The sequence below is a fragment of the Patagioenas fasciata genome, chromosome 3, assembly GCF_037038585.1.
Source record: "Patagioenas fasciata isolate bPatFas1 chromosome 3, bPatFas1.hap1, whole genome shotgun sequence".
NCBI lineage: Eukaryota > Metazoa > Chordata > Aves > Columbiformes > Columbidae > Patagioenas > Patagioenas fasciata.
The window spans coordinates 95698723-95720172 of NC_092522.1; the positions used below are offsets into that span (position 1 = coordinate 95698723).

The 21450-nt window shown below is 35.9% G+C and overlaps 1 protein-coding gene across 7 annotated transcripts in view; it reads right to left on the minus strand.

Annotated features, from left to right (window-relative positions):
• ADGRB3 (adhesion G protein-coupled receptor B3) overlaps nt 1-21450 on the minus strand; it is a 445285-nt gene that overhangs the window by 237611 nt on the left and 186224 nt on the right. For all 7 annotated transcript variants that reach the window (XM_071806930.1, XM_071806929.1, XM_065834941.2 and 4 more), the window contains 5 exons: nt 15318-15482; nt 11401-11565; nt 10364-10528; nt 5034-5135; nt 4371-4477 (listed from right to left, as the gene is read on the minus strand). In XM_071806930.1, coding sequence (XP_071663031.1) covers nt 4371-4477; nt 5034-5135; nt 10364-10528; nt 11401-11565; nt 15318-15482 — 704 coding nt within the window. The remainder of the gene's footprint in view (nt 1-4370; nt 4478-5033; nt 5136-10363; nt 10529-11400; nt 11566-15317; nt 15483-21450) is intronic.

Below are 21450 nucleotides of genomic sequence, written 5' to 3' on the forward strand. Positions count from 1 at the left end.
ACTACAAGTGTATTTTTAACTTTACTGATTCTCCACTCTGCAATTTGATTTCCTAGCGGCTTTTGAGATGAAAAGATGCCGTTTTAGAATTATTTAAACAGCTACCATATTGGTCTCCATGCAAGTCTTGAGTCAAGCTGAAGGACATGTTGCACTAGCTGGGTTTCTGCTACTTGAATATTGCTTAATAAGGGTTGAAAATTGTCTCTTGTCACTTCTAGATGAGTAACAGAGAAGACTGTAAAAACACAAGAGGTTTTGTGCATGAGGCAGTGAAGCTACTGTAGCTACATATAGTAAGGAAACACTCTTCAGGGGTCAATTACCTGTGGTTATGACGTAAAACTCTACACTATATAGGCATAGAATTCTGGCTTAATATGGATATCTGCTGAAAACCTGTGTTAACATTCATAAAAAAAAAAAAAAAAGCTTATCTTTAGGAAGAAAGTAAAAATCATACTGATATTAGAATGAAAGTCTATTAGGTAACTTTTAGGTCATGGCAGTCATAAAATCACAAATCATGGAATGGTCAAAGTTGGAAGGGACCTCTGGAGATCATCTACTCCAACCCCCCAGCATAAACAGGGTCACCTAGAACAGGTTGCCCAGGACCACATCCAGATGTCTTTTGAATGTCTCCAGAGATGGAGATTCTACCACCTCTCTGGGCAACCTGTGCCAGTGCTCAGTCACCCTCACAGTGAAAAAATGTTTCCTGATGTTCAGACAGACCCTCCTGTGTTTGTGCCCATTGCCTCTCATCTTATCACTGGGCACCACTGAAAAAAAACCCGATTCCGTCTTCCTTGTACCCTCCCTTCTGGTACTTATGTACATTGACAAGATTCTCACTTAGCCTTCTTTTCTCTGGTCCCAATAGCTGCACCTCTCTCAGCCATATCTCATAGGAGAGAGGGTCTTCCTTTAATCATCTGGGCCCTTTGCTGGACTTGCTCCAGTAACACCATATCCCTCTTGTACTGGGGAGCCCAGAACTGGACACAGTATTCCATGTGTGGCCTCACTGACGGACACATACATTCCTAAACTTCTCTACCCACAGTCCAAGCTGCCCAAATGGAAGTTTCTATCATATATAAATAGTAAATACAGGTAAATCAAATAGCCACAGGAATATTGTCTAGCCCCAAGTCCAACAAGCACGGAGAGTTTGTATCCCACAAGCTAAACTCTCTTTCCCTCCTCTGTCCCAGAAAAAGATGGTTTTATTGCCTGCTGGGAATGGCCTCTCTGTCGTTCCGTCCTCTAAAGCAGGGGTGTCAAATTAATTTTCACTGGGGGCCATGTCAGCCTCGCAGTTGCCTTCAAAGGGCCAAATAAAATTTTAGGACTGCATATATGTGGGAGCAGCTAGTCCTAAAATTAAACTCAGCCCTTCAAAGGCAACTGCAAAGCTGATGTGGCCCCCGGTGAAAATTAGTTGGACACCCCTGCTCTAAAGGATACTAGGCACTGTTTGGGAAAGTGCTCACTGGCATGATCTTAAATCACATCAGGGAGAATGCTAACAGATAAACAGTTAAACAGTGTAGGTGACTGCAAGGACAGTGTTTAAGCTTGGGCAGTCCCCCTGCTTATTTACTAGTATAACTGCAAGCTTCCTTTTCTTCAGAGAACATTTGCTTGGGCACAGCATTGTGTGAATTCAATTACGTGACTTCTGGGTCATACATGATTTGTTTGGAAAGCAAAGAGACAAGGACCTGTCTGTATTCATCGAGATGGGGACACTTTAAGGTATTAAGTATTGTATGTATATTATGTATATCAACTACTCTAAATCAACTTTAGTAATATAATTTTTGAAGAATATACACCTACTTTTGTTCTATGTATTTCAGGTAAGAAATGAAAGGGATTCAGCTCAGACTCAGATTTTACAGGAATGGTCACAGAACTGAGTGACACCCCCCACAACTCCTGGTCTGAGTTAGTAAAATAACATTATTGGTAAGTTAAGCACACTGAGGCATCTCATAAATGCTTTCATAAGCACACGTATTTATCATAGCAGCACCGTCTGTCAGCAGCTTCTTTATAAAGTCCTATTTTCAGGGATTTATAAAGCTGACATACGTGTTGTGGGGGGACAAGCATACATTTGCAGAGCAATGAACTTATAGGTCTTTACCTGTTTCCTATGACACTTTAAATGTTGTATTGTTTACTTTGAGAAGCAGTAAGATGTAAGACAAGCTGATTTTTTTCGTTAACAGCTCCCAAGTATAAAAGAAATCCACTTTTATCCTTTAATTTGTATACATACAAAATAGACTGAAATTTTGTCCAGCAATAAGTTGATGCTTAGATGCTTGTGTAATTTTAAAGAAGCTTTAGCTATTTTTAAATGTTCTTTGGCACAAGATTATTTCACAGTGTGGTCTAATCGTATTTAATATTTTGAAAAAGGAAATATAGAAGAACAGATAAATCTGATCTGGGTTAGAAATGCCTTCTTTTGTTCAACAAGGACCCCTTACTGCCAGGCAGACTTGCAGATCTTCAAAAAATATCAGCGCCTCACCAAAAGTTAGCCAGTTAAGTCAAACCACTGAGTAGCAAGAAAGAGCATTTCCCACTGTTTGAGTTGCTTATGAATGACTGCTAGTAATAACATAAAAATAAAAGGCTGAAAATCACTACAGAATCAGTGGCATGAGGATCAACGCTCTAAATAAATGTTGACAGGAAATGTAAAAAGGTAAGAGCAGGGGAACAGTACTCTAAAGGGATGGTCTTCTGGTCAGACAGGTCAAGATGAAGAAATCCTTTAAAATTTTTCAAAATCCCCAAAATATTTCAGAATATTGTAATCTTTAAATGCAAAAAATTAGCAAGTTAAAGAGAAGCAATTTGCTTTACTTTGAAGTATCTCAATGTTTTCAGTTACAAAATGTGAATTTTTTGTTTTGCAATATGAAATGATTCATATTCAAAACTGTATGTATATTACCTACAGTCATTGCCTTCTTTGTGCTATTTACCAAAATAAAGAATCTAAGCAGATGAAATAGAAATGTATTGCTGTCCATGTCCATAAGGTATGTTTAGACATACTATATGCAGTTGTTGCAGAAGAATAAAATATCAAAAACGTAAAATGAAGAACAGTTACAGGCAACTTAAGGTTGTTTTTTTTCAGCATGAACACTAAAGGGATCAAGCAATATGCAGACAGCTATATAAAATAGGAAAGTTTCTCTGCAGTGGGGAAAATTGTTTTGATACTTTATTCTGTTATTTTAAAAGTAATGCTTGCTTTGGCTTACTCTGAATCACAGGCCTCAATTAAGTTGGAATTTAATAAAACAGAAATATATCTCAAAGGAATTCACAAAAATCTTCTCCAAGATGCAAGCCAGATTCGACGAATGACAGCCAGACTACCTACTTTTCAAGTCACCAAAGATTTTTAAACATGCTACAGAAGTGTTGCACTCGGTTGAGAGGCTGGGAAGTTATGAAGCACACAGCTGTACTAGTGCCCCTCTGCTGAATGATTAATGGAGCAGTGGCCCTTGGAAAAGGAGGCAGAGTAGTGAGAATGTCAGTAAAGTACATCGTGCAGGCAAAAGCATTGTCCATGAGAAATGTCAAAGGAGCTCTCCCCACAATGGCATTAACCTGGCTGAATGCTTCAGCTATGGAAATAGGCTGTAATTAATATACCTAGCATATACACCGTAGTAGATTTATGATGTAATACGTACAATGTATTACATCTAAGCATATAAACATATTTAGGCAGCAGATAAATGTATAATGCATATGCTTTGCAAAGAGACTTTTTGTTAAGCATACTGAAAAAAAGCCCACTGTATTTCTTCATCTACAGTTACTTTACTTTTTCAAGACAGTGAAACAGCTTTACTGTATAATGATCTCCTATTCATATATTTGAAGGTGAAGTTCTATATTTGATAGCAAAAAGAAATATCATTTCTGACTTCCTACTGTGCAGTTAAAGAATTCAAGGTATTATAAAATTACTCAGCAGGTCACTCTTCCAGTAAATCTCATTTATTCACATCTCATTTTCTAATAAATCAAAACATGTCTTACCTATGACCCCTATAAAAATTTCACACAGTGAACACGAAAAAAGGGAATCTGATTCATTTTTACGTTTCTACAGTAAGACAAAGCTTCTTTCACTCAAACACCAGCAATACACAAGATCAGAATAATATACATGAATATAAATTATTCTTTCTCAGGTCCATTTTCCTCCTGGCATTTCTTATCAGAAATCTGACTTCAGAGTAAATAAGTATGGGCATTTTTTACACCAATTATTAGTAATGAATAAACAGAGCAAGTACTAAAGCTGGCTTTGCACCTACTGAATGCTGCAAGTGTCTGTACTCATTTGATATGCATCTAGCAAAGCTTGGATGTTCCCAGAAGGCCACTCCATGAACACTGAGAGAGCAGCGTCTGCTAGTGGTGCCTGTAAGTCACAAAGAAGAAAGAAAATATTTATATAAGTGAGAGTAATTGGAAAAAAAGAACCTTATTTAAACTACATTCAATGCTATTTTAAAAGTACACACAGAAACAATTTCAGGCAATGATTTTCAGTATATAGGGAGTAGTTTAAGATTCTGAAACACATTTCAATGTTCACTTGGTGGGTTTTTAGCAGTGTTTACTTAATTAAAAAGATTTTTATGTTTTGCTTCTTTTTCATCACTTTGTCTGATAAGTCCTGTCAAATTGATGTCTTCTCAGCTTTTTCTCTCTGGCTATAATGCGAATATGTATGTGTATACATATACACACACCACAGACCCATGCATATATTTAAGCTATGAGAGACAGTATACTTACATGTATATATGATATGTATGCATATGCATATGTAAATACGTGTGGTCTGTATAGATGTACTCACACGTAGGCATATATACTTAAGTGTACAAGTCTAGTAATGATTATGTCTGGAACACAATGTGAAAGATTTCTCCTCTCTTTCATCATTGTACAATTTCAAAGTAATACTGTACCTGTGGCATTGAGAGGACATCGATTGAATGCCATGTCCCCAGCGGGTGTCCTTTTCCACACCATTGACATCAAATAGTCTTCAGGACATATTTCATAAGGTGCTGCCATTTAGAAATGAGGATTTAAATAGAAACATTAATGCACAACAGATATTTTATATGAGAAAAGTAGGTCTTCAATCTTGTCCTAATTTTTCCTGAGATGTATATGTTTCATTAATTTTAATGATGAAATATAAAAAAGAAAAACCTGAAATTTTTGTATAGTATCTGTCTTTAGAATGGCATTTATTTCATATAGTCTGTGCATTTAATTCTCTTCAGCAAACGAACATTCTTTAGGTTGTAGCTGCAATGCTAATAGATTTTAATCTTCTATTGATGCTCTATTTTGATCAATAATATTAAGCATCTATCAGAAGATTATGATACCTAGAATGTTATAAGCTGTGATGCTTACCTTACACTAAAGTTCTTAATGATTTTTCTAAAACTTGAACTGCATACGAAAGAATCAGTTCTGAAACCACAGTTGAAACATTAGAAGTGCTAAGGCCATCAGGTAAGAGCTGTATATTCTAAAGACCAAAAAGCAGGTTATTTCTTTGAAATGTATTTCAGTACAAATTGGTAATTAAGCAAGTATAGTCAATAATGTGGGACTTAGTGGTTATGAAACAAAATGGCCCTTCACTTGTTATTCCCATTTAAAGGGATTTTTTTTTTTTTCACAATTTTGTAGTAACAGAGCCGAATGGGGAAAAAGAAGCTTCTGCAAATGCTTAATTTTATTTTCACATGCTTATGACTTACAGGTTGCTTTTGCTCTTTGTATTATTACTGTAGGTTCCCAGTTTATGATTTCTGAGAAAATTAGATTAACACAGTAAATATCTTGCTGAAGTTGTCTCACAACATAAAGCACTAACAAATGCTAGTTACTGAAATCTAATTCATTCCAAATTCAGCAGAGAAAAGCCATGAGTTGTTTAAAAGTATTATTACAGGTATTTCAGGGAAATTGTAACCCTACTGTATTACAGCAAAGCTGTTACAAAACAAGAAAAAGGAACAGAGAAAGGAAATTGTATCACTATAGCAGACGGGGTGATCAGGCAGAAAGCAATGATTCACCCATGGCTGAATGGGAAATCTCTAGCAGACGCAGGAACAGACTACAGATTTTGCCCATGCCATTACCTCACCCATAAAACTGCCCATCTTCCCTGTTTTGTACTCCTGCTGATGGAAGACTGAGGTGAGTAAGGGAACTGAGCAGTCTTCCACACAAAGCTGTACCCTCTCTTTGTAGATAACAAAGAATACCTTGGAGATGGCTCAGTAATACTAATATGAATCATGGTTGGGTAGAAAAATTGCTTGCTAAATTTGCCTCAACATCGGCATTCCTGAATCATAAATCAAGGCAAGGTGGTGCTGCTTAAAAAGCAAGAGATCCATTAATGGCAAAACCCAAAGAAAGCTGGTTATATTTGTAGTCTAGAATACTAACTCTGCTTCAGACATGCCCAAAAAGTGAACACATCAAGCCAATGTTACAACGGGAAAAGCCAGATTTTGATAAACATAAGCCATCTGGTGACATAAGCAAATGCAATTACCATCCTATTATGACCTCATAAACAAAAGAAATGTTCTGATTTGGGAAGCATAAATTAACATAATGTGGAGGTACCATTATAAATTACATAAATTTGTGAAAGCTTAGAGCTCTTTGAGAAGTGTATTTGTCATGCAGCTGTGAATATTTCAAACGTGTTCTGTTCATTAAACAACACTTTAGGTGTTGATTCACAGAACTAAAACTCTGTCCCAATACTGACTGTGTTGGGTTTTTTTCTGAAAAAAATATATACATACATATATACACATATGCACATTTATGTACAGAATATTTTTTCTTTTATGTTAGCAAGTTACAGGTAATTTCCCATCTGATTGAAAGGGTATTACTTCTGTGGTTTTGTATCACACTTTTCAGAACTCACAATTCTGTTTTAAGTTTAGCTTAGTGCCAGAGATATTCTGTGCACCTGTGTGTTGTGTTCAAAGGCATTCCCAAGAACCAGAGTTACCAGGAAAGAGGTGCAGGAGCCAAGACAGAGCTTGGAAGAGATATCACGTAGCCCAGGCAAAGAGGTTTTCCTGGTCCCTGGCTGATTCTGTGTCTTTCAATGCATTGTACAAATATCTTGGATCAAGGAATGCTCTGCATAATAAACAAACTAGTTCTTCCCAAAGCTGAAGTATATCTGGCAGAGCTTACTAATCAGATATCCACCCACATTAAAGCATTTGTGAGGCTCCAACGCATGTTGCCCATGGAGACACTGCAGTCACGTTGGAGGGGTATTACCTCTGAGTTAAAAAGCCTCGCTGGCTCTGCTGGCTTTGCTCAGGACCAGTTCAAGTGTTCCTGTAATTATGGCACAATTAATTTATAACACCCACAGATAAGTGTGAGTTAGCTGTACGAAATCATAGAAAATTGCTAAAATCTAGAAGAATACAGCAAATAGTGAGGTAAATTTGCTAAAATTGGCATATAAAAAGCAGAGGTATCTTTCACTGCCAATGTGATTCAGCAATATCTTCCCACACGGAGTATGTACTCAATTATACCACATTATACCCCTGTGTTGACAGGCCTGAATTCATCCCACCTAAGAACAAACACTCAATAAAGTCACTGATCTAGGAGCAGAGTCTTCCTCTGACATTACTGGTGAGAGGACATGCATCTCCAAGAGGTAATCAACCCATCTGGAATCTGAGAAAGCTCTGTACAACACAAAGACAAAGCAAGAGACATACACAACCTCACAGAATTTACAATCTACCTAGGCAGCTAGCAAATATGGGAAAGGGTAATGAAAGGGTGAAGTAAGTTAGCCAATAGCACACAGCAGCTCACAAATGAAGCTAGAACTACAGCTCCTCTCCTGAATCCTACTTCAATGCCACAGGCAAAATTATCTTTAAAAAAGCAACAGAAAAAAACTTTTGAATATCCTGTAGAATAGTGTAATCAGAGAAAAAACAAAGCCCAGAGGTTTAATTTTATTATTTAGTTGTTGACGATTATTTGAATTTTTTCCCTTCTCACTTCTACCTTATGTAGCTAGTATTGCCTCTGAAGAACCTGGCTAGTCTTTGTCAGCAGTTGCACACCATTATCCTTTTGTTAACAAACAAGGCGGTCTGTAACTGTTTTCAGTAATATTTTGGTCAATACAGTTTCTATACTATGTTTTCTACCACTGACAATAGGCTTACGAGAAAAATATTGAGGATCTGTTTTGAGTAAAATCTGGTTAAAGCATAAATATTGGAACATGTATAGAATTATTACAGAACTACTATGGAATTAAGTATTTCTGGAAACCAATACTATATTAATAAGACCTAAGTTACTCTTAAAATTGAAGAGTACTAAATCCTTAACACTTTCTGACCTACTAGGAGTAAAAGCTGAAGTTAAACATTTGGGATACAACAAGAGAGAAATGACCAAAGCCATAGTATCTTCGGATCTCTGTTTTTCATTCCCAGAATATTACACAATGAAAGGAAAAAAACACAGCTTAAAAATTGTTACCTGTGAATAGAAATAAATCACAAAGAAAGATACTCAACATCTGTCCAGAAACCAAGCTGTGTGAGAAACTTTCAGATAACAGTTCTGAGCCTGCCTTTCTTAGTGTTGCTTATATTCAACTTCTAGGAGTGTCTGATGTAATTCTGTCCCTGCCCAAACCATTCGAAGAGAATAACTGATTGACTATGAAGAAAATCTTGTATAATGTTCAGATAATGCAGAACTCAAACTGCAAAAAGTCCACTCAAGATTTTGTTAGTCAAGTGAAAAGCTCTGTTTGCAAACTTATTAATTGAGGGCAGCATAATAGAAAAAAAGTTTTGTTCAGCTTTTTCTTCCACATTTTAAAGTCAGATATAATTTAATATTCTAGGAAGCATTAAAATAATGAAATCTCCTTATATTTTGAAGGATTATCTCTGTATAGAACTTTTCAATTTTGCTTGGTGTTTATAAAAGTTAAATCTGTATATCATTTTATAAAATTCTGTTAAATTATCCACTGTCTACATTTAAATCTGAGACACTTTAGTAAATGTCAATCTAGAAACAGATAAAGTAAATCTGTTATTCATGTATAATCTTCTGCACAAGTATATCTTGTTAAAAGGTGCTTTAGGTTATTGTTTCTGTAAGCATATTTATTCTAATCTGGAAGTAAATAAATAAATTTATCAAGTGACAAATAAATCTGTGTGCATTTGACTTGTAAATACATCTGTAAAATATTTTATTAACAGCAGGTGGCAACCTTTGAAAATTGGACTGTAGCAATATGGTTTTACTTTCAAACATAAAAATGCAAATTATTTCAAGAATGGTTTTATAAGCAGAAGGTGGTTGATCTGAATGTCTGCTTATTGAGAAGATTCACATTAACCTCTGATTGCTGTGTTTTCATAGAGGAAGTCTGCATTAACTATGGAAATTATAATTTGTTTAGGAATCCAATACAAATACTGTTTTGTACTGCTTTTCAAACAATGAATGTTTTATAAAAATTAAAGAGATCATTTTAGAAGTAGTTAAATTTGGTTAACTTCTCCAGTATAGTATTATAACTTTATAGCTACAAATTGTCCCTTTGTTGTTCTTCTAATACAATGAGATTCATTGTTCTACTGTACTGCAAAGTAAAATGCGCTGCAAATAAATATATTTTGAATAGGAAAAACGTGAGTTTTTTAATTTTAAATTACTTTGCTTTTTATAAAATCTTGCTCGTCTTCTTTCTTTCTATACAGGAAGTTTCACTTTTTCCTTTATCTTTACTGCACTGAAATTTATGCCAAATGCATTACAAAGACATCTCTTCCACACTGGACAAAAGGAATGCCATGATTACAAAACCAGACCTGATATTATGAGAAACAGTGCATCCAGAGAGATTTTCTGCAGCAAATCCTAGCTGCTCCAAATAATGTAGGCATACCTATGCAAGTATATATTTCCCTGATAATATTCTATACTATGGCATTTTGATTTATGTAAAACATGATGCATTGCTCAGATATCCAATAGGGCTAGCTTACACTGAGCTACATAAGCACAATGCTGCTGAGAAAGACATCAGTGTTGTGTAAAGCAAAGCCAGATATGGCTCTTTTTGTCTTTTGCTCTATGGACATTGATCTGATCTCTCCTAAAGATGACCATTAAATTAAGCCATACTGCAGTGTAGATAATAACAATTATCATATTTGCATCTCACCAGGACACCTCTGTTCACTGCACCTTCTAACTTCCTCTCCGGTTCCTTCACACTGTTGCCCGGTCATGGCAGCACCTTGACAGATTCTTATCCGCCTTTCCCAGCCGCCGTCGCAGGATTTGGAACAGCCACTCCAGTGGCCCCACTGGTTCCACTGGCCATTTGCTGTTTGGGAAAATATAATTACAGTGGTGATATAATGACAGTCATAAAGATGGACAGGTAAGTTGTTCTTTACTTGTGTAAGAGAAGAAAGCCTCCCAAATACAACAGCGACAGAAGTGGTAAATGTAGGTGCATGGAAGATGGGCAAGTCTCCACTTGGCACCTAAGTGTGGCATTGTTATCTAAATGACTCGCATGTTAAGATGAAATAAAAAGTGGCACACATTAACTTACACTTAGACTGCAAAACAGACATTGTCCTTTCTGTGTTGTGGTGTTTGTTTTTTTTTTTTAAATATATATATACTTGTATAGTGTTGTTGTACGGTAATGATACACATCTACAGCATGCATCACTACCCTTTAAAAAATTACATAAAAACATTTTTTTCACACGGTGTTTTAGAAGCTTGATTTCTATATGCTCTGACACTGCAAATGAGGCTTAAAAGTAGGTATAAATGTAATTTACCCAACCTGGAAGGCTGCTTTTAGAGTGCAAGAGGATCACAAAGTAGTCTTAGTGTAAAAAGGAATTGGCTCATACACATTTACTTTCTAGGTTAGTGAAACACTTTATCAAGTTTTTAGGCCTCAAACATATCTTTCTAATGTCCTGTAAATGGTCACAAAACTGAAAAGCTGATATGCTGCTCATCATGCACTCTTTCTGGACATATTTTTCAGTTTTTCGATTCACCAAACAGAAAGATTGAGGCCCCAGGGCTCCCTCTGGAGACGGTTGCTCTGCCCCTGTGCAGCCCAGCGTCCTGCTGGGGCATCCCCGGTCGCCATCTCAGAGCTATGGGCAGGACCAGCCCCTGCGTCTCTCCCGAGCAGGAGAGATGGCACGCAGCTCCACAGGTACTCACCAGTGCACTCGGGGTTGTGGCACTCCCGGCTCTCAGCCCAGGGCCCTCTGCACTCGGAGCCGCCGTGGGCCGCCGCCGTGCACTGCCGGCTGCGCTGCTGGGTGCCGTTGGAGCAGGTCACCGAGCACTGGCTCCACGAGCTCCACTCCTGCCACTGTCCGTCGACTGCACGGCGGGCACAAAAGAGATGGACACAGCAGAGTTACCAACTGAGCTGCGCAAGGCCCCGTGGCTCCCTTCTGGGGCAGGGGGTTCAGCTTAGGCCTGAACGCAAGCCCTCAGACTGGGCCTAGCCTGAATATGCTTGACTTCTTACAGCAATCAAACACAGAAACCACCATTATGAGCTACTTTAAAATCCTTTAAAACTGTTTTCCTTGTTCTTCAAGTAAATAATGTTTCATGTGCTCTAATTACATACTGAAATAACAAAGGATAAATTATTATTTTGGTTGCATACCGATTTTCTATCATGTAAACCCTGACCCCTTCAAAGTGATTTATTACAGTTGTGGTGATCCTGACTGTGAAATGAGGTCTCTTTAGTTGAATGGGAAAAGGAAAACAGGAGTTACCACTATGCTTGGCACAAAGTCTCTGTTCTCTATACTTAAAATTCTGAATATACTTGTATCATTAGGCCTCTCTGTAAGGTAAATTATCTCAATTCTTCAACATTCCTTTCAGAGAAAATGTAGGACAGAAACAGCCTGCCTTCCTCATCAAGTCTACTTTTATATTTGCACATTGCGTAATCTTCTTTCTGAATTTGTCAAGTTGAATTTCTAAACACTATGGATATGGTGACCAGTTTTGTATTTAGTATTTTGTATTAATGCATACATTTGAGTTTGGATGAATATTCCCATGACTAAAGGTTTAGGACTTTAATTTTGTATATCAGAAAGCTTCTTGAGGTAAATTAAAATATTAAAAACCAAAATAATAAAAAAATAAACCAATTAAGTTCTCATACAAGCAAAAAATTCTGTGGTCTATAACAGATAATAAGACTAGACAGTATTTTTGAAAATGGGTAAGCATTATGAAATGCGTTATTACTGATTGTGCTAATTCAGATTCCTGCATTCATACAGAGTTCAGCAATCAGCAGTTGCTCACTGCACCTGCAGTTACCCGATATAAACTCAAAATGTAGGTTGAAATACAATTTTGATTAACACTCGTCCTTGAAAACCTGGGATTATAACTACTATGGCCATAAAAGCACCACTGCTGAAAATGAGTAACTTCATTTGGCACACTTGCCAAGGTCTGATTTTGGGATCTTGTAAAGGAGGGTTGGAATAGCAGCTTCCAAAGTTTCTGGTGTTAATAAGCACAATAGGAAGCAGAATCTTAAAGAGAGTGATTTAACATACTGTGCCTGTATGGGTGCATCACTGCTCAGTGAAACATGGAGGTAAACTATTTTACTCTTGTCTGACAGTAAACACGGAACATCTCTAACAGTTCAAAGATACTATCTGTATCTTTAATGTCCAGGATCTCAGTAACCAGTGAATTAAATGAAGAGAGGTTTTGAGGCTTTTTCCTGAAGTTCTATATTAAATACTCTACGTAATGCCTGGTTGTGAACCACTTCTCAATGCAGATACCTCTCAAGCTATGAAGCTGCACCCCAGTAATTTATTCAGCAGAAAATGGAAATCTTTCCAAACATGTAAGCTAGTTGCACTCATTAATCATAAAAGCTTTATGTGAAGAGGAAAACCTTAAGGAAATTACATTTCTATGCACCCTCTTCAGTTTGCTGTATACTATTATTTAGGGTAGGAAAGATTCAATCAATTATTACGGTGGCTTTGGAGAAAACTCATTCTGTGGCTTCTCAGATATATATTTCATACATCTCTCTTCTTTATCTTTAGGAGCAAATAGTGTGTGAGTTTTATGTTTCAGCAATACCGTTAAAAGACTAAAGAATTCAACATTAAGATTCCCTTATAAAACTGTACATTCAAAGGACAGCAAATCTTAACATTCAGCAAAGATTTAAACTGTTACTTTTAAATGTAACCAGTATATAATTTCCTCTAGTGAAAGCCATTTAGGTACAAATGAACCTTAAAAATCCAGAATTCTCAGATAACTGCTTATTTTGACAGATTAGGTGTAGTATCTTTTGTGTTTCTTTCCAACACTGAAGTGAACTGAACACATTAATTTCTTCTCTGCTATTTTTATTTGGCATTTCTCTTCTTGTCAACTCTGCTTCATGCTCATGTATCATGTTAATTACTTTTGTGTAGACACATGTAAAACTGTACTGCAGCCAACTTGGCCAAAAACTGGATTAATTCAAAATTTTTGCAGCTGCATTCAACACTGAAACTTTTTCCACAAATTTTGTTCTAAAGTTGGATTATGATTTGCTGATCAGAAGAAAAGCAAAGTTCAGGCACTAATTTTCATTTTTTCCTTCATCTCTGTTTTCAATCATCAAACAACCATTTGCTGATGAAATATCCATCCACCCTTTTCAGGAAGAGCTCTGGCCATGGAGAATCTGTTAACAGCAATGTTGTGAACTGACAGATATTCTACAGACCTACTGCAAGGGCAACCTTCATGCTGTCAAAGAGAACTCTTGAAAGAAATTTCTCACATTACAGCTACCTCACACCTTTCTAATTCCTAAGTACTACAATTAGTTCAATAATCACAAAATATTATTATATATGTAATCTTATTTATGGTTACTGAACTCATTGTAATACTTAGGTATTTTTAACATATATACACACACATACACATATATATGTGTGTGCATATATGCATACATACATATATACACACACATATGACAAAGAGGAGGTTGAGGGGAGACCTTATCACTGTCCACAACTACCTGAAAAGAGGTTGCAGCATGGAAGGTGTTGGTCTCTTCTACAAAGTAGCAAGTGATAGCACAAGAGGAAATGCCTTCAAGTTGTGACAGGGGAGGTTTAGATTGCATATTAGGAAAAAATTCTTCATGGAAAGGGTTGTCAGGCATTGGAACAGGCTGCCCAGGGAAGTGGTTGAGTCACCAGCCCTGGAGGTGTTTAAAAGACATTTAGACGAGGTTCCTAGGGACATGGTTTAGTGCTAGAGCTAGGTTAGGTTATGGTTGGACTCAATGATTCTGAGAGTCTCTTCCAACTGAAACGATTCTATGATACTGAAAAATTTGTTCAAAAATAATCTATGGACAAAAAAATTAAAATCAGTTTTGAAAGAATAGGTTATTTTTTTTAGTTTCAGTTTCAGTGGATGGCAAGTTTAACATGAAGCCCACATATTGTTTACTTGGTTAGGAGTAGTTTTTTGCATGTGGTTTAGAGGTTAACGCCCAGAAATTAGAGGCAAAAAATCCTTATTTTAAGGGCTGAACTAGGATTTGAATAATTCCCTTGCTTGTGTCAGCCTTTCTTTTCAGGCACATGTAACATATCCATTTTGAATAAACAAATAAAAATTAATTAATGTTACATTTTCCTAAAAGTTTGTTGTATGATGAATAAATAATTACAGTGATCCTCTGAGCAGACATAATTTAAACAGATATGGTGGACACAAACTGAGTGATCTCTGACTGTCTTCCTTTAAGACACACTCAGCAAGTTGTTTGCCTTTTCATCGTCTAAGACCTCTTCTGAATCAAGATTTCCTATACAACATGCCGTACCCTCCAGAGAATCTTGAGGAAACTACGGATTGTCTGCTTGTGCAGTATCTCGCAGTTATCATCTTGATCATATCTTTTAAACATTACAGACAGAAATACGAATTATCCTCTCTACTCACTTTGCATTATATTTTTTTTTCTGTGTGCAAAGACAATAAAAGAAATCACAAACAACGCACATCGAATGCACTGTAAAAAAAAGCAGAGAGTTGCTATTTGAGCTCACCAGGGCAGAGTGCAATATTGCAAGGTTTATGTTGTGTTTCCGGGCCATCACATGATCTTCCCCCATACTGGGGAGGTATACATGACCTTGTCCTAGTTCTTTGGCCTCGACCACATGTGAATGAACATAAACTCCAAGGTGACCATTCCTCCCAAACGCCATGTACTGCAACAAACCAAACAGATTTTAACCAGAAACAGACACAGTAACAGAAAGTTTTAAGAATAAACAAGATCAATATTTTAAATGGGAATTATTTTGCCACCTTCAAAGAAATCAGTACATAGGAAATCACAAGCATTGGCAAATAAATCCTTCTGACTTAATTTCATTAAAATTTTAAAAGTACGTTTTCTCTACAACATATTTAACTTTGGACAATTTACTCCAAAACTAATCTCACCACCACATTTTCTTTCATTCTTTTAAGAAAGATGGCTAGTTACAATACCTTTGGTGCCCGACTTCATATATGTTAATTAGCCCTGATTTTCAGGAGACTAGTCTGTGAAAATCAGGCATATACTTTATGTATATGTGTAACTCTAAAAACTTGAAGCAACAAAAATTAAGCTTTCTTCTGAAAATACAGGAATAAATGCAATAATTTCTTACTATGTCACCACCATAAATTGGGATTGTTATCTTAAATTTTTCATTCACTTAAATTCTGGTGGAAAAATGGCAGTATGTGTGCTTGATTATCTTCCTCAAAAGTTCTACAACCACATAAGCAAGAGATCCATGCTACTTCCTTACATTAACATATTCATTGATTTAACATACACAGTAATGCATGCATCACTCTTTCTTAAAAATGTTCACACAACAAATTCAAACACCTTCAGACTACACAATAAATTGCAAACACATACCAATATTTTACATGCAAGCACTTCATTAATATAAAGAATCATAGAAGATGCACCTTTCTCTACTGTATTTTTTTCCACTGTAGGAGAAACTAATATGCAATATCCATATAAGCTTACATACCACATGCATTCCATTTTCAGAAACACTTGGAGCCGAATTTTCAGAAAGTTCTCTAATATAGTTAAGCATGTACTGGTAAGACAATTCCATGCATGCATTTGTAAAACAGTTCTTTATAAACTGAAAGATACTGCAAAACAAACTTCTTTTGTTTTTCTTCTGTATAAATAAATGCAGTTGCACAGATTAGGCTCCATGAGAACAGGAATGTAGTAATGAGAACTGCAGTGATGAAAGGGATTTACGAAAAATGCAGAGATTTAGTACCCAGACTGAGCATCACACTCGGTATGACATTACTCTGTGGGTTTCTGCAAGTGTGTCTGCTGGAAGGGTATCTGGAGGGTGAAATAATGTGTAACATCTCAGCTTATCATAGGTAAAGATTCACAACATTACAGAATAAATACATTTTCTGGTTTGTCCTCACTTTTTTTCATCACTCTGAAAGAATTTCTTGTGTATAGGTTTCCTTTGCCCTGAAGGCGTGTATCACCTGCCCAGTTTCTACAAATAAAATCCTTTATTTGTAAGGATGAGAATAACATTTCCTGAGGTGAAATTCAGTTGCCAAGGGTGCAAAAGAAGACCAGGTCCATGGCATATTTTCACAAAATCATGAGTAAGATCAAGGAGAATTATACATGTAGGTAAGTTCTATTGCATTTCATTAAAAGTAAGGAAAATTGTCATTTCAGATGCTATTGTAGGTAAAAAGTTTTTTATCTAACTTTTGAGATATCATACCTGACAGAAAATGTTGTTTCATTTCAGTTAGATTTTAACCCACTGGATAACAGCTCAATTGATTAAAGGTTTTTACTTGGTCATGTACAAGTGGTCAAAAAGTGCAATAATTATTCCAAATCCTACATGGCTAGCTTTACTAAAATAATCTTATTTTAAATATCATATAAATCCGGATTATATTAGCTAAAATAACCCCCTCAGGAACATTCCAAATTAATGTTCAAGTGACAGATTTTAGTCTAGTTATTTTAAAACCTTGATTAGCTGTGACATTTTGGTCAAAACCAGGAAACCTAACTCTTCTAAAGCTAGTAACTTGCTGACCATATCTGCATATAATTCCTTACATTTTGTCTTTTCTCCACAGGTAATATACATAGACAACTACTCTGATCCAGCCATATGATCTGAAGATTATTTTTCTCATTGGCGAAATATTGGATTCTGAATCCAGACATATCTCTAAGACTTCACGTTTTTAATTGCATGACAAAAATCAACTGATTTGTCAAATCAGATTCTAAACAGTAGTCAGTAATTACAATTATATAATTTCATCTCCTGATACAAAAAATTTTGATTAAGATGCTCAGGTGCAATAAGAACTTCAAAAAGTACAAAATGTAGCAAAACAATCCAAATTAAAAAAAGATATTATTCCATAAAAAATAATTAGAAAGGTCTTGACACTATGTAGGAACAGGTTGAAGATTTCAGGGTACAAATGAGTTTAAGTCTATTTTTTGATTTGGAGTTTTGAGTTGATTATGTCAAAATGTTGTAAGTTAGTTGTCTTTGTTTAAAAATGACAAAAACATGCTGAGAGGCTCTTTAAAGATAGTGTCATGAGCCAAAAAGTTGTATATCTCTTCTGGCAAGAGTGACTGCATGTTAGCAGCAACACAGAATAATTCTTTTGTAAGCCAAAACAAAATGTTTCACTTTGGGTGGACGGAAACTTATAATAGCCTCTATCTGTTTGTGGTCTAATGTAAGCTGTGTCCAAAATCATCTTCTCTGGCAAATTATAGATCATTAAGTAAAAATTTCACAATACCTTCTGGTATGTGTAGACTTGTATATCTGAAACTAGTAGATAAGTAATAAAGTCAAGGATGGAAAAGGTGTAACACCAAGAAAACCACCAGTGTCAGTAAACAAATACCAAGGAGAATTAATCTGTTCAACGCATCACAAAAGGGTCCAGTATTATCCAGATTAGCTTTAAAATAACATCTTAATTTAAAATTTCTTACCTTTGATTATTTTTTTTCTGATCTTTCATGTACATTTTTTTTCTTTAATACCATTTTCTAAATGCAAAAAACCCTATAACATGTGATGAATTATAGCCAGATGAGCTATGCCAAATTACACCAGATGGAGAGCTGGCCCACAGAGGAGTTTCTGTTTTCTGTAATTCAGTTTCAGATGCAAGATTCATTATTTGGGACAAAAATATCCAGATTATTGCCAACTTATCTGTCAAAAACATTGCTAGTACAACGAGTTTGGATTACTGCAGAACATCTTTTCCTTCTCTCTGCCACTCTGTGAACCTAATCATGTTGAAGTGAACACCCACAGTGTTCACAATATGCAACTGCTGTGAAGTAGGAGGAGGTGTGAGGCCATGCTGGCCTTCATCATACAAGCGTATTTTGGGAGATTTTCATTGGAGTTTAAAAGCTTTTGGTTTGTTCAACTTTAAACTGAAAAGATATTGGAAAGCTATTATAGCCATTGATGTTTCATTGCAAGTGGTATCATAGTTTAATAGGGCTGAATTACTGCATCTAAGCAGATGTTACATTAAAGGATTCTTTTAAATTAAAATAGAGGGTTTGCATGCATGAATTTAAATTCACTTAAGTGCTGTAGTTTCCTTTAGTATAGCTTAAATTGTCCAGTCAAAAATCTTAAATTCACAATACGTAAACTGAGCAAACTTTCTGACGGCTGCCCTCTAACCTTCACATTTAAGCCATACAGCTACTCTGCTTCTGACAAGTCTCTTTCTAATTTTAGATCTATTTTCTTCCTTTGAAATGAAGACCTGAACTTCCACAGCATAGATTACTAACAATGAAGCTACAGGAACTAAAAATGATAGGGCTAGTTTCTCTGTAACAATTTTGTAAGTGTACCATGCAGGCACAGAGTATATAAAAATATGCAACATTTCAGCAATATGACTAAATTTCATTAATATGAGCCCTGAGGTAGAAAAAAAAAAAAAGGGGGAGGGAGATAAGTAAAGCAGTCTTAGCAGATCACACCAATCAAAATATAGCTTTTGAGCATACAAATGTTTGAAATGGTTTAGGGTATTCCTGTTTCAGCCATGTCTTGCTTTACCCATAAGCCTGAAAATGCTGAGCTTCAGCTAACTTTTGTTACAGAACTAGTTGAAGGCAATGGAGAAGGAGAAATAGAGGTGATCTACAGGAAATTCCATGTTCTTTTTCCTTGAAATTTCAGCTGTGTTAGAAATGAACCACTAAGCTGAAATGAATCAGTGGCACTGCAGTAATGAATCCCGAGACGTTCTTGCTCACCAAAAGAGCCAGCAACAACAATGGTTACCTGAGCTATTTTCTGTTGCCTACTATGTTGTACTTCTCTAGAAAGCTCTTGATTCCAAGAAAAAATGAATTACCCAATGGACTCCTGTGCCTGAAATAGCATTGGTCCGGAACAAATATGAATAAATCAAAAATTATTCAAATAATGTTTCCTTCATGATTTTGCTTGAATTATCAGGAGTACTACTTTGAAATTTTAAGGTTTGATTTCAATACTAATACATACACACACATATATATAAGTATATATAATGATGAACCAGTGAATCCCATTCTCAAAATTTTCCAGGACAGTAAGATCACAGAGAGATGTATTTCCTAACATCCTAGCAAGTATCTTGGACACCAAAGGGAGTGTGTGAAGGCAATAGATGAAAACACTCTGGAAGCCATTATTATTTGCAAGTTTAACAGGTTCCTTTGAAGCTTGTGGATAGATGCTTGAAATATCATTTAGTAGGCCATTCTGCAAGTTTTTTTTTTTATTTTGAAGGGGCAACTTTTTGATTAGCAAACATTATTCTCTCCCTTTCACTAATCATGCAAACTTATAGTGGATATACCCAAGTAGATTTTTTATTTGTAGGTTACAAGGAGACACCACTGTTACGTTTTTGTATGTATATTGTTTCTAGTTTACACTCTATGATGTAAAATCTTACTGTGTTAACAGAGTCAAAAGCTGTATGGACTGAGTGGTATAGGTGTGGATACACAGGCCAGAACCCAGCTATGTATCCATGTTTGGATTGTTTTGTCAAATGTGTGTTTTCATTATAATAGTGCATGAACTATGCATTTTTTAATTCATGGACAGGGGATAATCCTGAACTGTGCAACTCTCTGAGTCAGGATACATAATATAATGAGGACAGAGGGTATTTAGGCTAATGATTAAAGGGATGTTTGAAAAAATTAATAGAACTGTGTGACTAGGAAAAGCACATTTCTAAATTGCTAATCTTGCACACTGCCACACAGTAGTGACCCTGTAGCCAGACAGAGACCAACATAAATAAATAAGGTTACTGTAATTATGTGAAACAGCATGCAAGATTAAGCCCAGAAGACTAATTATTTGGGAAAGGTAACTCAAGATACATTAAGATTATCAGAATCAGCTGTCATGATCTGAAAAGGAAAATATCTTGAGGGTATCACTGTTAGCCAGTGAGAACTGGCAGCCATTGCTCATACTAGGTATTTGGAAATGAAACCCACACCCTGAAGTGGGAGTTCATGTGTAAGCAAACAGCTTTGTGACCTGAGAAATATGGAACAGTCTTTTTGCAAGAGCATTATTTTAGAAGTTTGCTAGATAATGTGATTTTTAAGATTTTTTTCAAGCTAACTTTGACAGCAAATTAAGTACCTTGGCTTTAACATTACATGTTTTGTTTTGATATGAAATGTTCTCACTCCTTCCTGGAGAGAATTAAGATAAAATTATTTAAAAGTATGTGATATAGATGCCTTTACTCTCCTCAGGAAATACCAAATGAGCAGGAAAGCAGGCAGAATTACATCTCATTGTGAGTGCTGGGCTGTGTTTTTTATGTTTGTACTTCATGCAATTACAACAGAATCTTTAAATCTACCTCTGATTGTCTGGAATGTTGTGGTTTTTTTCCTTTCTTTTCTAGTTCTCTTTTTTTCACTTCTTATTTTTGTACTTTCAAGTTCAGAGTTCTTTTGTAATGTATCTTACCTCTGACAGACTCTAAGCTAGCCTAATCTTTTTAGAAGTAGCTGCCATTTTTGTATGGCAACACTTCAATTGATCAAATTCAGCTCTGTGTGGG